This window comes from Dermacentor albipictus, chromosome 9, assembly GCF_038994185.2.
Source record: "Dermacentor albipictus isolate Rhodes 1998 colony chromosome 9, USDA_Dalb.pri_finalv2, whole genome shotgun sequence".
NCBI lineage: Eukaryota > Metazoa > Arthropoda > Arachnida > Ixodida > Ixodidae > Dermacentor > Dermacentor albipictus.
This window is the reverse complement of record NC_091829.1, coordinates 93,311,843-93,332,317: the sequence shown is the minus strand read 5'-3', so window position 1 is coordinate 93,332,317 and position 20,475 is coordinate 93,311,843. Positions and strand designations below refer to the sequence as shown.

General features: G+C 48.3%; 1 protein-coding gene across 1 annotated transcript in view; it reads right to left on the bottom strand.

The window, feature by feature from the left end:
- Positions 1-627: 627 nt before the first annotated feature.
- Positions 628-20,475, bottom strand: part of LOC135914634 (uncharacterized) — a 77,999-nt gene continuing 58,151 nt past the window's right edge. The window contains exons 7-12 of the mRNA XM_065447569.2: positions 11,251-11,375; positions 7,326-7,384; positions 4,996-5,077; positions 2,866-2,950; positions 2,074-2,146; positions 628-1,199 (exon numbers count right to left, since the gene is read on the bottom strand). Of these exons, the coding sequence (XP_065303641.2) occupies positions 1,045-1,199; positions 2,074-2,146; positions 2,866-2,950; positions 4,996-5,077; positions 7,326-7,384; positions 11,251-11,375 (579 nt within the window). The 3' untranslated portion in view covers positions 628-1,044. The remainder of the gene's footprint in view (positions 1,200-2,073; positions 2,147-2,865; positions 2,951-4,995; positions 5,078-7,325; positions 7,385-11,250; positions 11,376-20,475) is intronic.

Below are 20,475 nucleotides of genomic sequence, written 5' to 3'. Positions count from 1 at the left end.
AATTGAAATATATATGGAATAGAACCACATTACAGAAGCAGTTGTTAATTTATTTTTCATTCATTGTTTTCTTCGTGTTCAAAATAAAATATTGGTGATTGGCCGGCACTTGCCATGTGTCTTAATTGGCTTGTTTACCTCCTTTTTGCCTTACGAACATTATTATTCTTAGCTGATGGAATTAGTAGTCAAGATTGCTGCGTTTGGAATCTCCTCTGCGCTGGAAAAAACTGGCTGTGGCTTAGCTAAGGTTAAGCCCAGGATGCGAAGCATACTAGCCTTTATTTTAACGCGACAGCGTTAAGGAGCTCGTGTCGCAGAAAAGCCGGTGTCGTCGGCGTCGGCTCAGGCGTGCGGCGCTTGCTCAGGCGCACATTTTGTTGTCGCGCCGAACGCTGCGTTGCTCGACGCTCACTGCGTCCGATGCGGGGCGCGTAGTCGCTGCGCCGTAGCAAAGCCGCCTAGAAACAGTCTCTGTAGCACGCCGCAACCTTCGCTTCTCATTCCAACGAGCAGCTCTGTCTCCAGGAGGCATCTCACCTCGTGAGTGTCTAGAAGAGGCAAGCGCAGCTGCTAATATACCACCGCGACGCCGCGAGCGACGGCGCGAGTTGGAGCCCCGTTTCTCCTCTGTCGAGACGTCACGGTGTCACGTGGTATTGAAGGCGACACCGCCGCGCCTAAGGAGCCTGGTTGAGCTCTAGTAATATGCTTCGCATAAAAAGGCTGCCACTACGAGTGGTAAATTTTCTCGTACGTATGAAACCTGACACGCGTGTTTGCAATGACACCGCCAAGAGTACGCGGTACTCTACCACAGTCCCAACGAAGCATCGCGGACGTTCAATATATCCACAACGTCATGACTTGAATTATGACGCACGCACCAAATGACCGGGAGATACATAAATATCTGGTTAATGAAACTACAGGCTCGAAAAAAATAATTCACATGTGACCTGCCCTACGAGATGCACAAAACGGAATAGGCTTTCGAAGGGCCTCGATGTCTGTTCATCCTCGTTTTTTTTGTTGTTGTTTTTTTCAGCGGTAGGCTGTGCGCAGCTTCGCCCGGGACTCGTGCAAAGCGCTTGCAGCTCCCGGTTGCTGCAGTTGCTGTCCCAGGTTGCAGAGGCGTTCGAAGTCGGCCGCTTCCTTCTCTAAGGTCTCTATCAGCGAACGGGCTGACTTCTTTTCGGCTGGAAAGGAAATGCGGGCGTTTTCAGCGTTGTTGCGCTAACAATACGAGAAAGTTGATAAACCGCTTATGCATACTTTGTTTACAGGCTACCTTCCTCGTTATACATTGCAAACAGAAAATTTTCGCAACCTGCTTTGAGTGGCCCACCAGGAACGCTACTTTTTTTCCCATTCCCGCAGTTAGGGAGGCTGCGGCTGCCGTACGGAATATTTTTTCAAATAAATATTTTTCAATATTTTATTTTTTCAAGTAGAAACTTCGGTCTACAAGCGGCACTGAGCATATGCTATTCTAGAGGGAACTAACCCTTGTCAGAATGCAGCCGGATTAACTGATTCCTACGCCAGCAAAATTTCTAACTAGCACTTTCCTCACATCATAAAATGGGAGTACTTAAATGAGATATCTGGCTATCATTGGTTGGTATGCCTGCTTCAATTAATTGTATGAACAAGATCACTCCCGGCTGGGGTAGCTTTCGTTCACTCCAGACCATCGTTGGAACAAACCATCTTTTGAATGCCGACCACATAAGCCGTCGCTTCTGTAGCCGACGAAGGCCCTGCTACAATTCTTTAGAACAACAAACCTTTAAAGATGGCTTAAGCCTTATTTGACGTTAAATGTGGCCTAGCGCTCTTGCGCTATGGTAGGGTAGCGTGACCGCGGCCGGCTGTGGAAGTGTAACTGTGCCCTCTGCATCCCTCATTTCCTCACATCTACCTACCTATTCTTCGCCCATTTTCAAGTGCAGGCTAGCCAACCGCATATTCCTTTCCGGCTGACTTCTCTGCCTTTCTCTTTTCCTTCGACTATGTCTCTCTCGCTCTGTTTCTGTTCTTTCAGTCACACGTACCGGAAGATGAACTTACCTCGGGACAGTCTGGACTGGAGTCTGCAGTTTTCCTTTCGCAAGGCCTGCATGGAGTGCTCCTGTTCCTGCAGCTGAGCGCACCAATAAAAACAATCGCCTAATTATTCCAGAACACAGATGTGGCTTCAAAACGCCGTATTTATTTATCGAATTTGTAGCGCAAGAAAACAAACAACAGTGAAAACGGAGAAAGCATTATTACAAAAAAAAATGTCCTGAAGAGATTAAGCTGCTTCTATTTGTAGCTTGCGTTACTGGTCATATTGCGAACCAAAATTTTCACCCATTAACAGCTGTTTCTGCCAACAGCGTCAATTTCAGCAATCTTTTTAGCTCCTTTCCTGTACGAAAGCCACTCCCAGAAAACTTCAGTTTCTGGGGTTCAGCCTCCTTAGACTCCAACGCAGGCCTGCTTATATTTTATTGTCATCCATCTGTCCAACTAGCTTCCGCACCGAGTGCACTTCCATTACCTTGGCACCCATTCTGCTGCTATAATAAACCACCCGTTATCTCCACAATTTTCGTGTTTTTTCAACCCCACTCTTTCTAATATCATCTAAGATATCGGTAACTCGATTATAATCTATGATTCATACTGCTTTCTCCCAACATTTATTCTTTTCTTTTTATTTCACCGATAATCTTAAGTGTTCATTTGGTAGTCGGTGCGCAGCAATGACGCATGACGTTTACATTGAACAAGCTGTGGTGACCATCTTCAGCGCACTGCGAGAAATATTTCTTTGAACGCAAATCATCACATTACAAGAATGTTCGAAACACTCACCAGGGCATGCAACCGTAGAACCTCGTGCCTCAGTCGCACAAGGCAGGTCACTTGACACTGGTACGACTCCAGGCTCTTCTGTTTCCTGCGTTTAAACAGAGAGGCCGGAGACACGCGCACTACTTTGTGAAAGCAGTTTAGCGGTGCCATGTTCAGCTGTTATCACTGCCTCTCTTTTTATCTGTAGCAACCAACTTTACTATGCTGCAGTAGGTTCATGAGCATGGAAGTGGTTGTACAAATGTGATCGGTCTTCCCAGAAATTGGTCTTATAATTACACCAAGGTAACAGCGCGCATGAATCGAAAATAACATTTTCTATAAAAAGAAGATTGCAACTATGCACACGTATGGCGAAATAACTGAATCTTGCGGATGTCACTTCTTCTCCCAGTTATTCTAACTCAAGAATGCAACCGAGTCATCAGAAATCGGTGGTCAAAATTTCACCATGACTTACACTTTTATCAGCGATAACTGTCAAGTCGCTCAACTTTTTTACGTCAATTTTCGATAGCACGTCTGGGTTGCGAAGTGGACAGCAGCAAACGTGATGGCGGAAGCCACTATTGTTGTGCACGCTAAACAACGTGCAACTTTCCAATAGGAAACATATAAATTGTATTTGAATCGAATTAGGTATACAGAAAAGTATGAATTCTTCGTATACTCAAGTAAATGGTCTCATTTAGCTAGGAATGCTTCGATAATTCCCTTCGTAAGTGAGAAATAAAGTACAGCCGAAGAACCTTGTTACTAATATTTACAGTAAAGAAAACACTGCATGCACTACGAAATAACGAGCCCGTTGATGCCGGTAGCAAAAAAAAAAAAAGAAGGCTCCCAATAAGTGATGCCTTGTCTACGTAATATTTAGTAGCATAATGAAAATTTCATTAAATTTCATCTATGACGTGTGACGGAAATATTGATAGTGGCGAGAGCTCGCGATTTGTCGCAACGGTTTCAGGGGCAGGTAGGCTCGGACAGCGTCGTAGTGGAGGGCCACGAAATTGATTGATTGACTGAATAATCGATGTATCGATCGATCGATCGAGTGAGTGAGTGAGTGAGTGAGTGAGTGAGTGAGTGAGTGAGTGAGTGAGTGAGTGAGTGAGTGAGTGAGTGAGTGAGTGAGTGAGTGAGTGAGTGAGTGAGTGAGTGAGTGAGTGAGTGAGTGAGTGAGTGAGTGAGTGAGTGAGTGAGTGAGTGAGTGAGTGAGTGAGTGAGTGAGTGAGTGAGTGAGTGAGTGAGTGAGTGAGTGAGTGAGTGAGTGAGTGAGTGAGTGAGTGAGTGAGTGAGTGAGTGAGTGAGTGAGTGAGTGAGTGAGTGAGTGAGTGAGTGAGTGGCAAAGCAAAGCAAGACATCCGACCTTTGATATTCTTTTAAAGTGTTACGAATAATAGGCTATCAAGCAGTGGCAACAAATGCAACTGCAACTTTGCAACTCTCATTTTGTTTATTGCTTCGTTAGGAGTTGTACACTTCATATTTGCGTTCACTAATTGTTTCCGATTTAGAAGAACGGTTCTTAAAACATTGATGGCCTAAATGAACAATATACTTCATACAATCGGCAGATCTAAGCTATATTCAGAAGCAGGAAACCTCCCTAAATTCGGCTGTGGAAGCCCACAATGGCCATTTCTCAGTTCCCATCTATTAAGATAATAGCTGTCGATGTAAAGCTTCCTCCTAAGCGATAGTGGATTTTTTTTTGTTCGAGCAGGAGTTAACAGGGTGCTTTACGTGGGCCTTAATAAATGTGACAGATAAACTTACAAGGGGGCATGACTGACGCCAAAAGAAAGAGGTGCCATACCTAAAAACAGCGGTACAAGCAGTATAAACAAGCGGTGTTATGATATTTTTCGTGGAATTTTTGTCTGCTGGCTTTTGCTATGTAGGCCCCTCCACTCTGTAAAGCATTTGTACGCTGAGGTACAATGCAAGCACATAAATGAATGTAGCAATATAGCAAAAACGTAGCAAAATATAGCAGCATTCGTCAGGTCATATATATATATATATATATATGAGGCTTGTTCTGAAAAAGCAGCGGATGTGCGTGAACAAGAACGCAACAATGCCACGTTGAAGCACCTGGACGGCACTTCCGCCCATTCTCACCAGCGTTCCACTTCCTCTTCCATTGCAGCCAAGGCTTCCGGCCGGTTCCACTCCGCTGTGCCGGGTAGGGACGGGTAGTGTCCTGTCGACATAACCGAGCCACAATTAGACGATTATAATGACGAGCTACTGCATCGCCACATCACTACGCGTTTCAGCGTGTTATGTTCGTAAAGTCGAATTCACGTTGACTAACAAGTGTACTATAGAGAAGGAATTGGGATGTCTGAAAGCGGACGCTGAACAGCATAGGCCCAAGGTGAATGAAAAAAACAACACTATCGTGCGCGTTCTGCTATATTATTTGTCACTCTCGGGCAAGCTCGTGCAGGATACCCGGGAAATGTATTTAGGATAACTTACTAAATACCAGGCGGAAAACGTATTTGAGTACAGCATTAAACACCGAATTTCGAAATTTATTTCAGATGGAGCGTTTAAGTTCTCAAAAAACAATTTCATTACTTCAAAGGAAAAAATTAAGTTTTGTTCCAAAGTGTACACGAAAGTAAAATGAACCGGAGTTATACCAGATAGGGCTTATTGGCTCGCTGGAGAAGCTGATCTTCAAAGTTGCTATCTGACAAATTTCCCCTGTTTTCCTTAAACACGTTTCCTCCGACGCTGAGCAGACGCTTCACACATGCTATCGATACCACGGTTGCGTTGTATCGTATTAAGAGTTATTGAACAGCGGCGTACCTGTGTACCGCAGTGACATCCTTGGATTGGTGTGAATTCACTTGAGTGCCGTCGATCTAGCTAATCAACTTTTGGAACGCGTCAGCCGTCTTACTACAAAGTGACCAGCGTATGCTGTAAGCCTGCTGCGGGAGAGGCGTGGTTGGTTTGTTTACTTTTGGCTTGTCACGCTTGTGAGCTTCACTTTCTTTATGTCTCCCTCTTTTTTGTTTACTGTGTAAGCCTGCCGCCCCAAATAGTTTTGAGAAAGACAGAATGGATGAGAGCGGCAGTCTGCGTGCGACATGTCCGTGTCGATGAGCTGTTCGCGCGCCGATGCCGCACCTGACAACTAGGAGGCGCGTATCTTAGATACTGAGTAAAACACACCCGGAAAGTTAGAGAAAAACTACCAACTTATAATCTATTTAAAAGATACGTTAAAGTTACTTTGAAAAGTATTTATGATAATGTATTTCAAGAATAGCATTTAAGTGACGCACAAGCCTGCTCTTGGCGTTCTCATTTTCACTCCTGCTTTTTTTTCTAATCATGAAAATAATGATTGCACCCGAGAAGAATTCTTCCTCTGCCATTTGGATGCAGCTATGCATTGGCTAGCAAGCCTGTATAATCTACACACTATGGGGAAACTGCGAAATCTGTCCTTGGTTTCACTGGATTGTACCGGCTCATGTGTCCTGCAACGTTCGCCAGCACTGGCATGCAGCAAATTGGCGGCTAATTCTAACAATAAATAGGGCTTCATAAGCGTAGTAAAAGCAGTGCATAAGATTGAAATTACTTCTACAAGATGTATTTTTTTAGCCAACGGCGTAGGTGACCAAGTCAAAGCCCGTATTCACAAAATGTTCAGCTATTCATGAGACAAATGCGACCCAAATCGTACTGTCGGACACATTGCCATTGAAGGCGGTCGGCCAGTGGCAGAAAGCTGTCAGGAACGCAACGGTTTGTGGATTCGGCCAAAGGTAAAATGATGCTTTACTGAGGAAATAACAAGCGCAGAACAGTCATCATTCACGCGTACAATCAAAATAATGGAGTTTAAAAGAGAGTGCAGGACAGCGAAGGCAAAGGTCGTGCGTGAAGCACGTTTGCCTGCAGCACTTCCCCGAGTGAAGCAGTTGCCCCAGGTGACAGAATATCCGTGTTGTTAGTTTTCACTCGCCAACGCAGGTAGGCCCAACAATAGTGTACATCACACGAGATCAAAATACAGACCTGGCATCTAAAATTAATTACTATATATACACGGCGAAAACAACTTTAAGCCCATAAACTATGTATAATTACAAGCTTAATCAAAGCAAATTAGATTACATGACTTCTGTTTGTATAGCCTAAAGAAAGAAGTACGTTTAGTTAATTAACAGTGAGGACATAAAACTTTACATCAGATGTTTCCGTACAGCGCTTACACCCGTTCATAGGCGAGAAGTGCTACAAGAAGAGCCGCCGATTGTAACCAAGCGGTAGAGCAAGCCGTGGCTACACACTGAGGTGTTCACGCAGGTGGGGAGCAAAACGCATATCGCTGACACGATTGCAATAAACAAACATGCGGAGCAAGTGGCTGCTCCGTGCGTGGTGCCGTTTCATACACCGTTAGAACAAAAATTGCTCACCATCGAAAGGCGGCAGGTAGCAGAGCAGGCTGCCTTCGTATTCCGCTTCGTCCGCTTCCCTGCGCAAAGGATCACAGTGCACTCTTTACCTTTATTCGTAGATGCGACATCGCGAAGCATGGAGGTCTTCGAGCGTCAGAATGCTTAAGAGAATTTCGCTTTTCGCAGTGGTGTGTTCCCATATCGTAACCAAAACTATGTCGGCCTCTACCCCGTAAGTACATATGTTCCTTCGTATTCAACAGTCTCAATGTTGCATATCTGTATTCCGAATATGCTTTGGTATAATTAAGATTTTAAGGTACAGAACTTTCAGTAGAGAAACATCTACCTGCCATGGTTGCTTAGCGTCTATGGCGTGGCGCAGCCAAGCACGAGGTCGCGGAATCAAATCATGTCCGCGGCGGCGTCATTTCAATAAAGGAGAATTTCCAAAAAAAAAGCCCGTGTACCGTGAATTGGGTGAGCGTTAAAGAACTCCAGGGGGTCGAAGCTAGTACTACGGTGTACGGCATGCTCCATATAAAACCCCAGAATTGAGTTGAATTGAAAAATATCTGAATTTGCCCGTCGTATTATTTAAAAATATCTCCACGTTTACCAAAACGATCCTTAGAGGAGCAGAAATGGACCTTTGAACCGTCCTAAACCTCTTTCGTTGCTCAGGCACTATTTTTTTTTCTGCGCTCAAGAGTCGTGCGACAATCTTTATCGCCAGCAACAAAATTGTAATGAAAGACCAGAGATCCAATGTAAAAGCAACATGAAAATTGTTCCGACACAGGAGCCGCCGCTTCTTCATCGTCGATGCGGACTGATACGTTGCTTCCACTGCGACGTGTTGCAGTTTTTTGTAATCAACGCAATGCACAAATTCGGCAATTTCTCCAGCGGTTGGTAGCATTTCTTTTAATTTCATCGCAGCCACTCCATCCCCGCTTGTGCGCTGGATGAATGAAGAGGCTTCCCTAGAGAAAGGGCAGCGTTGTAAAGGCGTATTCTTAACAGGAACACTCTTCGTCAGGCAATGAGATAACACCCTTGAAACGAAAGCCTGTAGCATCTCCAGTTTCTCGGAAAAATTTGGGATTATTTTGTCTGAGCTCTCGCCGAAAGCTGTATACAGTTTCCTTTGTTTTTCAGTTTTAGTTGTGCTACCATGGTTGGTCCATTTCTCTGTAATTTCTTCTTTTCTCTTTTCTTACCCTCTGTTGAGGTTAACCTGACGATTTTGGTAACCACGTAGATTACACTTTCCAACGTTGGAAGGCACAAATAGGAACGCCAAGCAGGCTTGGCGCTACAGAACCCAGGATTACAATGCAAGAAACCAGCGTGCACCCTGTTTACTGACGCGGCTGCTCAGAAGAATGCTTAACTACAAGCAAAAGAAGGCGTCCTTACAGGCTAGCGAACATGCTCTTCAAACGCCGACTGGGCAGCAAGTGTGGATGGGACGAGGAAGTAAAGCGGAAGGGTGCAGAAAGGCTGAAACAGCGCCAAAGAGTATGGTGACTAGAGCGTGGTCTGAAGCGGCTGCCGATCCATTATGCATGCGGAACTTTTCAAGCAAAAAATCAAACTTGTTTAAACAGGCGCATCTTAAATCTTTTTTTTTCTTTTTTTTGTTTCCGTGTTTTGCTTCTCCCTTACTTTGCATTATCGTGTTGCGAGGCGATCAAGGGACCCGTTTCATGACGCTGTTTTCGGGACGCAGGGCGAAGCGTTCTCTAGCAAAAACGTGTTGTCGACTAGGTTCGCTGGGACTTGTACTAACTTTATTTATTTATACGTATACCTTATCGCCCTCTTGATAAGACATAGCATAATGGGGATAGAGTGGGATGGAGAGTGGTAGTAAATATTGTACATCATAAAGCAACAAACCGGTAAAAAATGCGTGCAAAGCAAAAATATACGGTAATATACAAGGGAAAATAGGCGAACCTGGGCAGTCGTTATCCAAGCGTTAATAAAGAAAATCACAATAAGAAAACCAATAAATGCTACAAGATAAGTTAAATAATATTAAATCACAGCACATGAATGCAGCGTGGACATTCTATAAAAACGAAAACCCTACTGGACACAGCCACTTAGGAGAAAAAGAAAAACAACAACAATGCCTTGTGATTTATGGTCGCGGCCCAAATGAGTGTGGAAATTATAATGAGTGCCCCTTATTTCTTGCTCTTTGCTTATGTTTTCTTTCACGTAGAGTTCCCAAAATTTTCTCAGTAGTTTTCGCAAACCACATTTGCTGCAAGTATGATTTTTTGTATGTTAAATTCTGATGATGCGGTATGGCTGATACATAGACGAAACAAATCTGAGACATTGCATGACCTCCTGATCGTAGAAATGCCGTGATCCCAGCATTGCTAGAAGAATTATTGTAGGACAGCCCTATTTGACCTCTCTCGTGCAGTGTCACTGTATGCAGACCAGCTACGACCTGCATAATTATGCACGTTGCAGTCGATAGCAGTTAAATTTAGACACAATTCTTGGCAATTTGGAGCTGTTATCAGCTGAAGAAAAGACGCGCATAAAACCACCCGTCGCTCATTTGAAGCTTGTCTTACTCAATAATAGAGCAGAGAATGCTATGCATAATGCTAACTGTCGGCTTGACTTGGTTGAGTGAAATTAGAGGGAATACTGTAAGCTTTCGATTGCTACACCTCATCACTTCGTTCTAAAACGTATATTGTAAACGTTAGGAGAAATATTTTTAATTATAAAGATGATTTGATGGCCTACAAGTGCAAACACGCATTGAATATTGTACTGGAGATGCGCGGTTACTAGTAAACTACTACAAGGCCTAAAATGTTTTCCTACAAACCACTGAACAACGCTAGCAATTAAAGTAGGTGTAAAACCCAATTAGCTAATAAGAGGTTTACAACCTATTGACACAGCCCTACATAAACATACGCACACATAAAGAAAAGCGAGCACGTATGTGTTAACACGCTAGTACACGTGTGCAGTAGACCGGCCCTATAGCGTCGGCAGTCTTCTGCTCGATAGTATAAGAGATGCTTTGTCAAAGCCGAACGTGTGTCCTCCTAGCCGTTGGTTGCTGGGCAAGGAACGCGTTCCATTCATCAGGCCCTCCCGGGAATCGCCTTCTTCCGCAGAGTGCCGCAGTTTCCTAGAATCGATGTTCGTTCTTACGCTTCGCAGTTACGGCTGAATGGAGCATAGCACACGGTCCTTTATAGGTTGAGAATGGCGCGAGAATGGCCGGCCTTTTATTGGGCGACGCCCGGGGCTAATGGCCGGCCTCCCTCCAGCTGTAGGGTGGAGGAACGGGTCTTCCGAAACTACCGGTGGGAGAGGATACGCTGGGAGAGGATACGCTGGGAGGGGGGGAAAACAAGTAAGACCGGGCCTCGCTTGCAGTTGCTAGAGACTACTCTCAAAGAAATCGTATTCAGCGGAACACTTACGACGGAAACAAATGCCGATGCAGCCTAATGGTCCGCAGCACAATGCTGGCGGCCTAAATGAAGCTTTACGAGCTCCTGTCGCATCCTCGAAGCAGCAGAATTGCCGGGCACTCCTTGTCGTCGCCAAATTGGCGCGACGAATCTTCACTAAACGGTTCTCGCTCCTAATGAAATGCTCCGACCTGAGCGATTGCTGCAAGTAAGACTGTAAATATATCGATGATCGTGAAGTTCTTTGTATTTTGCCCTACCTGTAAAAAAATGTTTTATAGGCTTGTGGCAGTCTTGAGTTGTGAAAAGTCGTCAGCCAATTTCTAAATGGCACGTTACGATATTATTTAAGCATTGTAAAATTTCCATTCTCTCACTTTTCTTTGTTGTTATACACGCTGTATGGCTGCAAATTAATGCAAGGAAGTTGTGGGGGTAAAAGCATCAGGTGCGTATGTAACGCTGGTGGCTCTTACCTGAAGCGGCTGCTGAGGACGATGTCGTCGGTGAAGCCGTGTTTGATGAAGAAACGTCGGCTAATGGTCGGCGCCCGGACGAGAAGGGCATCGTACGGTCCAACCACTGTGGGGCTCTTGATTTGCTGCAGATAGCGCCGCCCGAAAGGTAAATTATGAAGAGAGTATTCGTTCTTTCCAAAGTTTTCATCACTCCTACATGCCTTCTTTTTTTTTCTTTTGTAAAATTAAGAATAAGAACGAAGACAACCCGCAGCTACAAAGGATCATCAAGTGTATCAAATATTACCCACTGTATCTGTTCTGATTCCATGGCACGCGTTGGGGCTGCGGCCACTCCTCAGATAGTTAACGAGTCACAAACACCAGTAAAATTAAAACTTTATCCTGTGCATTTACAAACTCGTAAAAACGCGGTGCTGCCACAGTCGTGCAGCGCGAAAGAACAAAAGAGGCGCAGGTCCCGTAAACAAGGCACTCCGAGAGGGAGAAAACGAGTGAGGGCGCACGGGGAGAAGGAAGAACAAGGGACGGGAGAGGAGTCCAATGTTCGCAGACGAGGGCGGCGCCCGGGCGGGAAACTTGAAATGGACGCGAGGCAGCACACTCCCCGTCTGGTTATACATATAACCACTATATGATGTTTTCAGTCCTCACAAGGAATAAGCAGGACTGTCTCAGTCACAGGACGGAGAAACGTCTTGATCGATCCCCGTGTTGCCGTCTTGATTTCCACCTTTCCCACCTTGCCATCCCCACTCGCAATAACGTTCACAATGAGTCCCATGGGCCACTCGTTGCGGTGAACCTGGCTGTCTCTCAGGAGGACGAGGTCACCTGCCTTGAGACTCCGCGTTGGACCCTGCCACTTGCGACGACTCTGCAGGGTGGTAAGGAACTCGCGTCGCCAGCGGCACCAAAAGGCGTCGGCCAGCCACTGAACCTACCGCCACTGTCGCCGATATATATCTTTGTCATTAAAGACTGGTGGCACTGTGTTGCCGCCGACCTTCTGGGTCAGAAGCGTTGCCGGAGTCAGCACTTCCCAGCACTCGGGGTCCGTTGAAACAGGAATGAGGGGTCGCGAATTTATAATCCCTGAGACTTCTGCCAAGAGGGTTACCAAGACTTCGTAAGGCGACGAGAGGTATTCTCAAGAAGCATGGAGTCCAAAATTCGCCGTGTGACTCCTATCATCCTTTCCCACAATCCTTCCATGTGAGAAGCATGAGGGGGATTGAACACCCAAGTGCATCCATGGTCTGACAGGAAAGTTCCTAGCTTCTCGTGGTCTGGGCCACTGGTGCTCACCTTTAGTTCGGTGCATGCTCCAACAAAATTTGTCCCGCAATCAGACCTCAGTTGCTTTGCCGGGCCTCTTATGGCGAAGAATCTGCGGAGCGCCTTAATAAAACTTGAGGTATCCATGCTCTCGATTACTTCAATGTGAACAGCACGGATTCTCATGCAAGTGAAGAGCACGGCCCACCGTTTACTGTTGGCCTCACCGCCTCTGGTGCGACGAGATGTGACTTGCCAGGGGCCGAATACATCTAGTCCGACATAAGTGAAAGGTGGCTCGGTGCTTAGTCTTTCTGCGGGCAGGTCTGCCATCATCTGCTGTAGCTGTCTTCCTCTGAGCTTGCGACATGTAACACAACTGTGTATATATGAGGCGATGCTACGCTTAGCTCCGACGATCCAGAACCCAGCTGCCCTGACTGCTCCCTCAGTGAAGTGGCGTCCTTGATGTTTGACCTCTTCGTGATAGTGCCGCACAACCAGGCAGGTGACGTGGTGTCGCCCTGGCATGATGATGGGCTTCTGCTCTTGCTGGTCGAAGTGGTTGGCCCTGCCTAGTCGGCCACCGATTCTCAAAAGACCGTCGGAATCAACCCATGGATCCAGTCTCCACAGAGGGCTTGACTTCGGTAGTCGCTTTCCTCGTTGCAAGCTTTTCAACTCCTCTGAAAAGGCTTCCTTCTGGACAGATAGAATGACGACTGCCTTTGCTCGGGCTAGGTGTTCTGCAGAAGGTCGGAGTTGGTGAGATGAGCTGTTATGCGGGCAGTCTGACACGTTTTCAGAAGTGCCCCGAATTTTGTCCACTAGCCGTACAAGCGTTGCATCTGCGCGAGTCAGCGTAATCCAACTTGAGAAGCGCTCGAACCGCTGGCTGCCCAGTTGTTTCACGCCCACACTGGTTGCGAGAACATTTGCCTGGGGCCGCACCTCCGTGTCGGAATCCGCATCGACCAAGTCGAACTTGCCCTTCAATACCTGCGAGCAGCGTTCTTGACGATGCAAAAAGTCCGGGCCTGTCAGCCAGGTCGATCCTGCCATTTGGGCTGCTGGCACAGACCTGGTTCCGAGATCTGCAGGGTTGATGTCAGAAGGAACATAGTGCCATTGGTCTGGCCGTGTAGAGCTCCTTATGCGTTCCACCCTGTTACTGGCATACACAAAAAACCTCCGCGTCTCATTATGTATGTAGCCTAGGACGACCTTGCTGTCAGTATAGAAGTTTACAGCATCAAGTTCCATATCTATATCACGACTGATAAGCTCTGCTAGCTCCACTGCCAACACCACGCCGCACAGTTCAAGCCTTGGGATGGTGTGTTCCGGATGCGGTGCTAGCTTAGCCTTTCCTATGACGATCCCGACATGACACGCACCATCTGGATATATCACTCTGAGGTACCCCACTGCAGCCACAGCTTTGGTTGATGCGTCGGAGAATATGTGGAGTTCCTTCCTCTCTGCGGTAGTAAGTGAGGCAGGGGCATAGGTGCGAGGTATGTCCAGCTGCTCGAGTACTTGCAAGGAGTCCTTCCACGCCTCCCAGGCGGCTCTCTTTTTGTCAGGAAGTGGGCAGTCCCAGTCGCATGTCTCAGCGACTAGCTCTCGGAGGAGGGACTTTCCTTGAACGATGACTGGAGCAACAAACCCAAGTGGGTCATACAGGCTATTCACCACTGACAAGACACCTTGCCCAGTGAATGGCTTTTCTTGGACTGGACTCGTAAATGTGAAGACATCCTTCTTAAGATTCCAAGAAACACCCAGACTGCGTTGGATCGGCTGTGAGCCATTTCTCAAGTCAAGATCCTTCAAATCCTTGGCACGGTCTTCTTCTGGAAAGGCTTCCAACACTGTAGGGCAGTTAGAGGCTATCTTGTGGAGCTTGAGGTTTGACGCCGCCAACATCTGTTGCGTGCGGCGTATTAGGCTGATGGCGTCCTTGTCGTTGTGGAGAGACTTCAACCCATCGTCGACATAGAAATCCCTCTCAATGAACCGCCTGACGTCGCTGCCAAATTCTTCCTCTCCTTCTCGTGCTTTTCTCCGCAGCCCGTACGTTGCAACTGTGGGTGAAGAGCTGTTTCCAAACACATGTACCTTGATTCGGTGCTCCACCACGTCACTATAGATGTTGTTGTTGCGGAACCACAGAAACCTCAGATAATTTCGGTGGTCGTCTCGTACCAAGAAGCAGTAGAACATGTGCTTAATGTCCACAGTAATGGCCACGGGCTCTTTCCGGAATCGGATGAGCACTCCAAGCAGGCCGTTGATCATGTCTGGACCGGTAAGCAGCACACTGTTTAGAGACACGCCCTTAAACTGTGCACTGGAGTCGAACACGACTCGCGTTTCCCCGGGCTTTCGTGGGTGGCAAACACCAAAGATGGGGAGGTACCATCTTCTCCTTCTCGAACCGGTGGAGCTTCCTCGGCATGGCCGTTCTTGAACATCTTGTCCATGAAGCTCGCGAAGTGTTCCCTCAGTTCTGGCTTTCTCTTCAAGGTCCGTTGGACAGAAGTGAGGCGTGACTCAGCCAAGCACTTGTTATTCGGAAGCCAAGGTCTTGGAGAACGAAAGGGAAGAGGCGCTACCCAACTGTTGGATTCGTCCCTTGAAAACTTCTCGTCCATCAGCTTCAAGAACTTCCTGTTCTCGACGGAAAGGGAAGGTCTGTTGTCATCCTTCGTTGTGTGGAACAGCGTTTCAGCGACCCCATCGTCACAGTGGTCATTCCTAGCAGCGTTCTGAGCTGGTTGGAAGCATTGTGTCGACCCTTGCGTGTCAGCGAGCTTCTCCTTGACCAGAAAATGATTCTGGCATGGCTCGAAAATGGAGGGACGTCCATTTTCAAGGACGTTTGTTTTGAGGTTGCTCACAGAGTCCGGTGTGCGACTTCGACTTATCCAGACATTCCCCACGATGACCCATCCCAGATCCAGTCTCTGAGCAAATGGAGCATCAGCCGGTCCGTTGCGCTGTTGTCGAACCTTGTGTACTCTGAGGATGTCTCTCCCAAGGAGAAGTAGAATCTTGGCCTCTGGGTCCAAACGAGGAATGAATTTAGCTACAGCTCTGAGATGAGGGTGATGCGATGCCACTTCCGGTGTTGGAATCTCGTTCCTGTTGTTAGGCATCTCGTTGCACTCGATGAGTGTTGGCAAGGGTAGCTTCACGGAGCCATGAATGTCCTCAATGAGAAAGCCGGATGCTCTTCTTCCTATCGCCTCTGTAGTCCCAGCACATGTCCTTAGTGTGTAGGGGGAACTGTCACCATTGAGCCCGAAAATGTCGAAGAACTCTGTTCTTGCAAGGGACCTGTTGCTCTGGTCGTCTAAGATGGCATACATTTTTTCAGTGTTGTGGGGCTGAGTCGGGTGACTAACTTTCACCAAGCAGATCTTAGAGCAGGATTTGCCACCGCCGCTTTGACCGCAGACCGCTGTACACTTAGATGACACCTCAAGTGCGGAATCTTGGTCTAGACTTACATCTTCAGAGTCGTGATGAGCCACAGTAGACCTATGGTTGACATTGCCAGCATGAAGTGTTGTGGCATGCCTCTCGCTACCACAATCGTCGCATTTGAGAACTGTTTTGCAGTCTCTTGCAAAGTGGTCTGTTGAAGCGCAGCACCTGAAGCATATCCCATAATTTTTCAGCAGAGATTTTCGTTCATCCAGCGGTTTTTCTCTGAAAGCACGACACTTCTGGAGGGGGTGAGGCTTCCTGTGCAGAGGACAATACTTGGTTGTATATTGCCACTTTGGTGCGTTTGAGGGCGGATGGTCGGTGCTTGCCTCCACGTCCGTCAGTTGCACTGAGATGGGCGTTCTTCTCGTGCCATCATTCGCTGCCCATCTGTCTGCTCTTGGAAGCCTTGAAGGGGTGCCACTTGCGGTGCTGAGTTTGAAGCTAGGATCGTTTCTCGTTTTCGCTTGGTCCCTAATAAAGCTGGCAAAGAACGAAAAAGGGGGAAAGGCGACCCGATGATCTTGTTTGTACTTCGAGCCTTTCGCTATCCACGTGTCTTGCAAGCGCTGCGGCAGTTTTTCTACAATGGGGTTTACCCCTCTTGCCGTGTCCAGATAGGGAAGCCCAGTCAGGTGAGAGTCACATTTTGCAGCCTCAACTTCAAGAAGCAGGTCTCCCAGCTCTCTCAGTTTCTCGGTGTCCTTGTCGGACAGTCTGGGGAAACTTGCGATTCTCCTGAAGATGGCCTCTTCTATAACTTCCGGACGACCATAGCATTCCTCAAGTCTTTCCCAAACTACCTCTAACCCGGCTTCGGGGCTGTCGACGTGCACGGAACGCAGCCGCTTTGCGTAGCTCGACGACTCCGTACCAAGCCATTTCACGAGAAGGTCAAGTTCTTCGCTTGCCGTGACCTCGAGAGTCCGTGTCATTCCCTTGAATGTAGATTTCCACACCCTGTAGTTCTCAGGGCAGTCGTCAAACTTCGTAAGTGAGGTACTCACAAGGTCGCGTCGAATCAGATATTTTGCCATGGCGGTCAGTACTGGGGCGTTAGCTTCATCTCCTTGCTGACGAGCAATGTTATGGGCGATTCCTTGGTTGTGAGCGCTAGGAGGGCGCGGAGCGTGGTCTTCAGGTGCTTCATCAACGTTCTGAAAGACGTAATGCTCTCCGCCGTCATGCCGCTGCGATTGCTGGCGCGGGCCAACGAGCACGTGAGCCTGGTCAAGCACGTAGTCAAAGGTACGTTGAGCACGGTCTTCGGATGCCTCCTCGACAGTCCGACAGATGTGATGCTCCCCGCCGTGCTGATCTACGGCAGCCTCCAGGATCTCTGCTAGTGCTTCCGCGGCGGCCGATTCTCTATCCAACTGCAACACATGTAACTCTGTGTCTAGCTCGACTTTCTTGCGTTCGATCTCCGCGGCCGCATTTTTCTCTTGTTCTTCGAGTTTGGCCTTTTCCAATTTCACCGCGGCTTCTTTCTTCATAAGAGAAGCCTGCACTCGCGCCGCGACGGCCTCCGCTCTTGCTCTTGCGGCGAGCATGCTTGGCGTTGTCGAGGCGGTCGAGCGCTCCGAACGGGCTGAGCGCGACGAATGCCGTGACTGCACAGAGCTTGCCATTTTCTCAGAGCATGCGAGACGAGATTGGTCCGGACTCACTTGAGCAGCGGGCGATATGCGGTCTTGCGACGCCATGCCGTGTGCGGCTACGAGGCGAAAACGGAGCTTCGAAGCGCGGAGCCAGCAAGCCGAGCCGCCTAAGCCTAGGCGCTTTGGAGACGCGCGTGAGACGCCGACTCGGCGTTCATCGCGTTTTAGAGCGCAGCTCTTTGGCGTCCGTTCCTGGGTTTCGCGTCGTCGTCGGCGTTGTCGTCGGCCTCGTAACCAGCTCCGCCCCCCTTTCATCCCCCCAGCGCTAGCAGCGACCGACTGATACCGCTGGATGCCGCTGACGCCGCTAGAGAGTCAAGATAACGTGACTGCATAGAACACCGTCGCCGCCATGAAGAAAGAGGAGGAAAGGGTCCCTCCCCCTGTTCTTGTGTGGCGGATAGGGTACTCTTCAGTTGCCGACGCGCCGGTTATTTCACGTAGGCCCCGGCACGTCGACGAATACGTGACCACCTTCCCACGGCTAGACCTGGTTCTTAGCGCTGCGGAAGCGAGGGTATCATATTGTTTGTGTCGGCATCGGTGGCGTTGTCCCTGAAACCAACTCCGCAGCTGGGGTTGACTCACTATCGGCGTCAGCGGCATCAGTCAGTCGCTGCTATCTCTTCCCTCCTCCCTTTATCGTGTTGTCCGCTTGCTGCGCGCGCTTCTGCCCCCATCGTTTGCCGCTGGGTGTACACGCCGCCCCCCTCTTCCTGCGAGTCTCCGGTTGTCAAAGCGCCGGCTCGAACTTAATTCCTTTCTTCGCTCCTCCTCCAATGCAACCCCTGTGCGGTGGCAATCAGAGAGCCAGATCGGTGGCGGCGGATCTGTATATGTGCACCGCCCGAGCCGAAATTGCCGCTGCCGTTCGCCCTGTGCGGTGGCAATCAGAGAGCCAGATCGGTGGCGGCGGATCTGTATATGTGCACCGCCCGAGCCGAAATTGCCACTGCCGTTCGCCACTGCGAAATTATCTGCCAGTTCTTTCTGAGCCATGAGCGAGACGACCGATGGAAGTCCTGCGTCTGCTGCTGCTGCTGCTGCTGCTGCTAAACGAGCTGCCAGAGCAGAGGCCCAGCGCCGTCGCCGTCAGAATCCAGAGGTGCGTGCCGCCGAAGCAGAAGCTTACCGTCGCCGCCGCCGAGAAGACCCTGTCGTTCGCGCCGCCGAAGCGGAGGCTCATCGCCGCTGTCGAGAGCAACCAGCAGTAAGCGAGGCTGAAGCTCGTCTTTGAGAATCAAGCATTGGTGTACCGAGTCGAACATATATCAGTCTATTTCTCCGACCACAAAGCTTCCTTCATGACTGTCAAGAACTGTTAGTGGAGTCTTTGTTAAAGGAATACGTGTGAAAAATAAAAAAAAAATTCTGTGATAGCGCATACATGTGTTGCTCGATTTCTGTGCCTCAATCTATCGAAAAGGTGAAACAGCTTATTTGCTGCGCTCAAATTTCGCATTAGGAAGTAACGTAATCGTCGGTAATTTTTTACTGTTCTGATTCCGTGGCACGCGTTGGGGCTGCGGCCACTCCTCAGATAGTTAACGAGTCACAAACACCAGGAAAATTAAAACTTTATCCTGTGCATTTACAAACTCGTAAAAACGCGGTGCTACCACAGTCGTGCAGCGCGAAAGAACAAAAGAGGCGCAGGTCCCGTAAACAAGGCACTCCGAGAGGGAGAAAACGAGAGTGAGGGCGCACGGGGAGAAGGAAGAACAAGGGACGGGAGAGGAGTCCAATGTTCGCAGACGAGGGCGGCGCCCGGGCGGGAAACTTGAAATGGACGCGAGGCAGCACAGTATCCAAAGAAGCCAACAAACACTGACACCAAGGACAACATAGGGGACATTACTCCTGCTTAATAAACGAGATAAAGAAACGATATATTAGTGGTAATTAAATTGGATGAAAAAACAATTTGCCGCAGCTGGGGAACTATCCCACAACCTTCGCATCTCACGTGCGACGCTCTACCAATTGAGCTACCGCGGCGCCGTTTCCCTATACACTTTCTTGCGTATTTATGTTTACTATAGTGGAACCCTGGCAGTGTTGGTCAGCGCCACCATTCACAAACCTTGGCGGCGCATGTGGAACATCCTTTCTACCGCAGGCGTGACGAGAACGTGACGAGAAAGTGTATCCAAGTGTTTAAATTGACTCGGATTAATGAACGTTCAATGAAATTTGATGTTTGTGAAAAATTGAGCCCAACGGAGCAAAATACCCAGGTAGAAGAGCATACGCAATTACCGTGACCAACAACCAAGAGAAGGAGCTAATCGCTGCCACCATACCAGCCAGAAATCTAGAAACGGTGGAGGAAGTGGCCATAGTCCTCGGCATCGCCACATGCAAACACACAGCAATCATCTTGAGCGACTCGCAAACAGCATGTAGAAACCTACGAAAAGGCCGAATTTCTGCCGCAGCAGTGAAGATTCTGAAAGAAATAACAAGACGCCAAGAACTACCCGAAACCTACGTCGTATGGACCCCAGGCCACGAACATCTGGCAGGAAACGAAGAAGCACATGCTGTCGCCCGAGAGCATACCAGCCGGGATTTCCTGCCACATGGTCTCCAGGAAGCGACGAGAGTGGAGGACATTCCCATCAATTACGCCGTAATATTGCAACATTACCGACTGGAAAGAAGACAATATCCTCTACCATATCCAAAATTAAGCAAGGAAGAAGCCACCGCCCTCCGCAGACTACAAACGAATACTTATGTCCATGGAATTATCATTTACCGAATGCACCCCACCGAATTCTCATAC